This window comes from Eumetopias jubatus, unplaced genomic scaffold (genome assembly GCF_037043125.1).
Source record: "Eumetopias jubatus isolate StellerSeaLion01/CBP00866 unplaced genomic scaffold, mEumJub1_p1.0 scaffold_12, whole genome shotgun sequence".
Taxonomy (NCBI): Eukaryota; Metazoa; Chordata; class Mammalia; order Carnivora; family Otariidae; genus Eumetopias; species Eumetopias jubatus.
In genome coordinates, this window is record NW_028274818.1 from 24307361 (window position 1) to 24313360 (window position 6000).

Here is a 6000-nt window from a genome sequence, read left to right on the forward strand (position 1 = left end):
ATCATGAATGAAAGAGGAGAGATCACAACCAACACCAAAGAAATACGAACAATTATAAGAATATATTATGAGCAACTCTATGCCAGCAAATTAGATAACCTGGAAGAAATGGATACATTCCTAGAGATGTATAAACTACCAAAACTGAACCAGGAAGAAATAGAAAACCTGAACAGACCCTTAACCACTAAGGAAATTGAAGTAGTCGTCAAAAATCTCCCGACAAACAAGAGCCCAGGGCCAGATGGCTTCCCAGGGCAATTCTACCAAACATTTAAAGAAGAATTAATACCTATTCTTCTGAAACTGTTCCAAAAAATAGAAATGGAAGGAAAACTTCCAAACTCGTTTTATGAGGCCACCATTACATTGATCTCAAAACCAGACAAAGACCCTATCAAAAAGGAGAATTACAGACCAATATCCCTGAGGAACAGGGATGCAAAAATTCTCACCAAAATACTAGCCAATAGGCTCCAACAGTACATTAAAAGGATTACTCACCATGCCCAAATGGGATTTATTCCTGGCCTGCAAGGTTGGTTCAACATCTGCAAATCAATCAACGTGATACAATACATTAATAAAAGAAAGAACAAGAACCATATGGTCCTCTCAATAGATGCAGAAAAAGCATTTGACGAAGTACAGCATCCTTTCTTGATCAAAACTCTTTAGAGTATAGGGTTAGAGGGTACATACCTCAAGATCATAAAAGCCATCTATGAAAGACCCACAGCGAATATCATTCTCAATGGGGAAAAACTGAGAGCTTTCCCCTTAAGGTCAGGAACGTGGCAGGGATGTCCACTATCACCACTGCTATTCAGCATAGTACTAGAAGTCCTAGCCACAGCAATCAGACAGCAAAAAGAAATAAAAGGCATCCGAATTGGCAAAGAAGAAGTCAAACTCTCACTCTTTGCAGATGATGTGATACTTTATGTGGAAAACCCAAAAGACTCCACCCCAAAACTGCTAGAACTCATACAGGAATTCAGTCAAGTGGCAGGATATAAAATTAATGCACAGAAATCAGTGGCATTCCTATACACCAACAACAAAATGGAAGAAAGAGAAATTAAGGAGTCGATCCCCTTGACATTTGCACCCAAAACCATAAGATACCTAGGAATAAATCTAACCAAAGAGGCAAAGAATCTGTACTCAGAAAACTATAGAATACTCATGAAAGAATTTGAGGAAGACACAAAGAAATGGAAAAACATTTCATGCTCATGGATTGGAAGAACAAATATTGTGAAGATGTCAATGCTACCTAGGGCAATCTACACATTCAGTGCAATCCCTATCAAAATACCATCCACTTTTTTCAAAGAAATGGAACAAATAATCCTAAAATTTGTGTGGAACCAGAAAAGACCTCGAATAGCCAGAGGAATGTTGAAAAAGAAAAGCAAAGCTGGCGGCATCACAATTCCGGACTTCAGGCTCCATTACAAAGCTGTCATCATCAAGACAGTATGGTTCTGGCACAAAAACGGACACATAGCTCAATGGAACAGAATCGAGAGCCCAGAAATGGACCCTCAACTCTATGGTCAACTCATCTTTGACAAAGCAGGAAAGAATGTCCAAAGGAAAAAAGACAGCCTCTTCAACAAATGGTGTTGGGAAAATTGGACAGCCACATGCAGAAGAATAAAACTGGACCATTTCTTACACCACACACAAGAAATAGACTCAAAATGGTTGAAAGACCTAAATGTGAGACAGGAGTCCATCAAAATCCTGAAGGAGAACACAGGTAGCAAGCTCTTCAACCTCAGCCACAGCAACTTCTTCCTAGAAACATCGCCAAAGGCAAGGGAAGCAAGTGCAAAAATGAACTATTGGGACTTCATCAGGATAAAAAGCTTTTGCACAGCAAAAGAAACAGTCCACAAAACCAAAAGACAACCGACAGAATGGGAGAAGATATTTGCAAATGACATATCAGATAAAGGGCTAATATCCAAAATCTATAAAGAACTTCTCAAACTCAACACCCAAAGAACAAATGATCCAATCAAGAAATGGACAGAAGACATGAACAGACATTTTTCCAAAGAAGACATCCAAATGGCCAACAGACACATGAAAAAGTGCTCAACATCGCTCGGCATCAGGGAAATCCAAATGAAAACCTCAATGAGATACCACCCCACACCAGTCAGAATGGCTAAAAATAACAAGTCAGGAAACGACAGATGTTGGCAGGGATGCGGAGAAAGGGCAACCCTCCTACACTTTTGGTGGGAACACAAGCTGGTGTAGCCACTCTGGAAAACAGTATGGAGGTTCCTCAAAAAATTGAAAATAGAGCTACCATACGATCTAGCAATTGCACTACTGGGTATTTACCCCAAAGATACAAATGTAGGGTTCCAAAGGGCTACGTGCACCCCAATGTTTATAGCAGCAATGTCCACAATAGCCAAACTATGGAAAGAGCCAAGATGTCCACCGACAGATGAATGGATAAAGAAGAGGTGGTATATATACACAATGGAATATTATGCAGCCTTCAAAAGAAATGAAATCTTGCCATTTGCAATGACGTGTATGGAAATGGAGGGTATTATGCTGAGAGAAATAAGTCAATCAGAGAAAGACATGTATCATATGATCTCTCTGATAGGAGGAATTCTTAATCTCAGGAAACAAACTGAGGTTTGCTAGAGTGGCGGGGGTTGGGAGGGATGGGGTGGCTGGGTGATAGACATTGGGGAGGGTATGTGCTACGGTGAGTACTGTGAGTTGTGTAAGACTGTTGAATCACAGACCTGTAACTCTGAAACAAATAATACATTATATGTTAAAAAAAAAAAAGAAGAAGATAGTAGGAAGGGAAAAATGAAGGGGGGGAAATCGGAGGGGGAGACGTACCATGACAGACGATGGACTCTGAGAAACAAACTGAGGGTTCCAGAGGGAAGGGGGGTGGGGAGATGGGTTAGCCTGGTGATGGGTATTAAAGAGGGCACGTATTGAATGGAGCACTGGGTGTTATATGCAAACAATGAATCATGAAACACTACATCAAAAACTAATGATGTAATGTATGGTGATTAACATAATAAAATTAAAAAAACTTTTAATTAAAAAAGAAAATTCAAAAAAATCTTTTAAAAAAGTCTGAAATTCTGTTTTCAATGTTTTATATTCTCTTTTTTTAATCTTCAGAGGCCTGTACAGTATCAGAAGACATCATGAGAACACATAATATACAATTACGATGGTCTTCTGAGAAAAAAATTTATTCTAAAACAAGGGATGTTATTGAATTTGAATGTATCTCTGGATATCGTCAAAAGAGCCCGCCGCATACATTCCGAGCCACCTGTTGGGAAGGGAAACTGACGTATCCTGAATGTTCGGAAAAATGGTTTTGAAGATGCAGTCCTAACATAAAAATATGTACATTTACTCAGAATTTTTCATTATCAATCCAATTCTCAGTTTATTTTGTCAAGTATTGTGTAACTCATTTACATTCATAAATCAGAAGTTGTATTAAATATTTTGTGGATGATGTAATTATAATCAGAGAGAGGGATAAATCACTTCTTAAAAGCGCCTCATTAAAACTTGGCAAACCAAAATGCTTTGTGTCCTACTCATAAAATATCTATGGCAAGAAATTAGATTCAATCACTCCAGTGCCTACTTCCATCCATCTTTCCCTCTAACTTTCTCATAGCTTCTTCCATAACTTCTGGGGCTGCCTGAGACTCTCCATTTCGGAGGAAATGGTTGAAAATGCTTTTCTCCATCTTTAATATAATTTTACTTCAAAAATACATAAAAATATAACTATGTCATACCTATGTTAGTAATAAGATGTAAGTAGTTATTATTAGCTTTTCCTTATCTACCAGATATAAGCTGTTATTATCTACTTGTGCTTATCTACCAAATGATGAAATGCAAGATCTTCTACAAGATGGCTATCTAGCACGCATAAAAATTCAAACAAATCATAAAGAGAAATGAGAATCTAATTGGGTACATACCTAACTGTCATAATATAACATGAAAAGTGACCAAAAAAATCTGATATCAAGTATAAACACACACATGCACACACACATACACACAAATACATAGTATGCTTTGGACACGCATAAATGTGTATAGAACAAAGATTGTCTGGAAGTACAATAAAATATTTATAATAACTACAGTCGAATTTAGAGATGCTAGGGGTAAGAGTTGGTGGCTAAGTCCTTACGGCTCACCTGTATTTTCCATGTTTTCTATCTTTAATATGTATCAGCTTTGAACCACAGTAAAGGTGGTTATTTTAATGGGGTGCCTGGCAGGCTCATCCGGTGGAGTGTGCTCACGATCTCACGGTCGTGAGTACGAGCCCCACGTTGGGTGGAGAGATTACTTAAATATGTAAATAAATCTTTTTAAAAATAAAATAAAGATATATTAAAAGTAAGGCAATATATGTTGAGAATTATGGGGACCTCTTTGGTAATGATCTTCAAATCTAATGACATCTTCATGATTTGGTTTTGGAAACATTCAACCGCAAGTGTCTGAAATACGACTTTTCTGTTCATACATTTCCAACAACATAATTAGTTAAAATCACTTGACTGTACACATTTTTAACTTCTACAAAAACATGAAAACTTCAAGATGAAAATAAAGATATAATTAAGGTAAATATATCTTAAGGTGATATCTTGTTACTTCATTTTGCATCAAATCAAGTGGTATTCTTAGAATGTGTAACCTGGCTGTGTATAATGGAGCCAGTTTATCTAAATCTGAATCACAAGTGACAGCCAGTTTTCTCATGTTTAAAGGACATTGTTACAATTGGCAAGTTATCTTTGCTATTAATATTGGTATATATACTATTTCTCCAAAACCTTTCACCTGATGCTTGTGGAATCTATTTAGGACACTTAACCTGTAATCAGTACAGCCTATAACTAATCGTTTTCATTGTTGCCTGCAAAATAGTGATTTTTAAGACAAATTCTATTATTTTTCTGCACTTTTAATTGTCTTATGTAAAGGTGAGTGTTAATTTGCCAACTTCTTAAACTTTTACCTAAAAAGATTTGGGAAATCTTTATTTTTGCTCTTTAATTTCCAATTTTGGGAATAAGGACTTGATGATAGTGACCTGTGATGGCTTTAAAGGTTTTGTCTTTTTTTTTTTAACATTCTATCAGCACGGATTCATGAATTTTTATTTATTCAATTTGTCACAAACAATTATAGTCATTATTCTTTGAAGCTCAAATTATCCCAAATTTGGCTAGTGAGTGCCTCTTGAAACTGGCTCCTGATTGCTTTGTTATACCCACTAGTTTCTGAGTGTTTCATTTCTTTTTAGCATAACACAATGTTCCAGGCTCGCTGTATACTTCCCTGACCAACACCCGTAATCATGCAGCTTTCCAAAAAAGTCTGATTCTCTTTATTGGGAAATAGTGTTTAGAATACAAGAACTGTGTTATTGGTACTAGATGGGAATGTCATTAAATGTCTTTTTGCTTGTCAGAAATCTGAAATAGAAATGAAATTTAAAATTCATTGGCTCCTATTGGATCTTACAATTCAGAGTTATAAATAATACAGGGCTGAGAAACTTTTAAATACACTTTCTGTCTTTTCTCTTTATTCATATATTCTTATATTTCTTATATTTCAGAATTTTTAAAAATAATCTTAAGAGTATAATGTAAACGTTACTATTAGCAGTTAAACTGCTGAATGAAGTTTAAAATGTCTTTGCACTTATTTTGTCCCAGGATGTTTGACTGTGAGTGTAAGTACTCTCTTCAAAAAAAATGACTTGAAATAATTCTTAACTCTGATTAATAGAGCCTTACACTTATTTGTGTTCGTATTTTTTTCTCAGTTTTAGATTTTGTTTCTTCCTCTTTCAAGCTAAACTTAAAAATATGAAAAACACCTACATTTTTTAGAAGATTTTATTTATTTATTTCAGGGAGAGAGAGAAGGGGGGAT

General features: G+C 36.0%; 1 protein-coding gene across 2 annotated transcripts in view; it reads left to right on the plus strand.

Annotated features, from left to right (window-relative positions):
• LOC114210430 (complement factor H-like) overlaps positions 1–3605 on the plus strand; it is a 64715-nt gene extending 61110 nt beyond the window's left edge. For both annotated transcript variants that reach the window (XM_088017000.1, XM_088017001.1), the window contains one exon: positions 3187–3605. In XM_088017000.1, the coding sequence (XP_087873126.1) occupies positions 3187–3395 (209 nt within the window). In that variant the 3' untranslated portion in view covers positions 3396–3605. The remainder of the gene's footprint in view (positions 1–3186) is intronic.
• The last annotated feature ends 2395 nt before the right edge of the window (positions 3606–6000 follow it).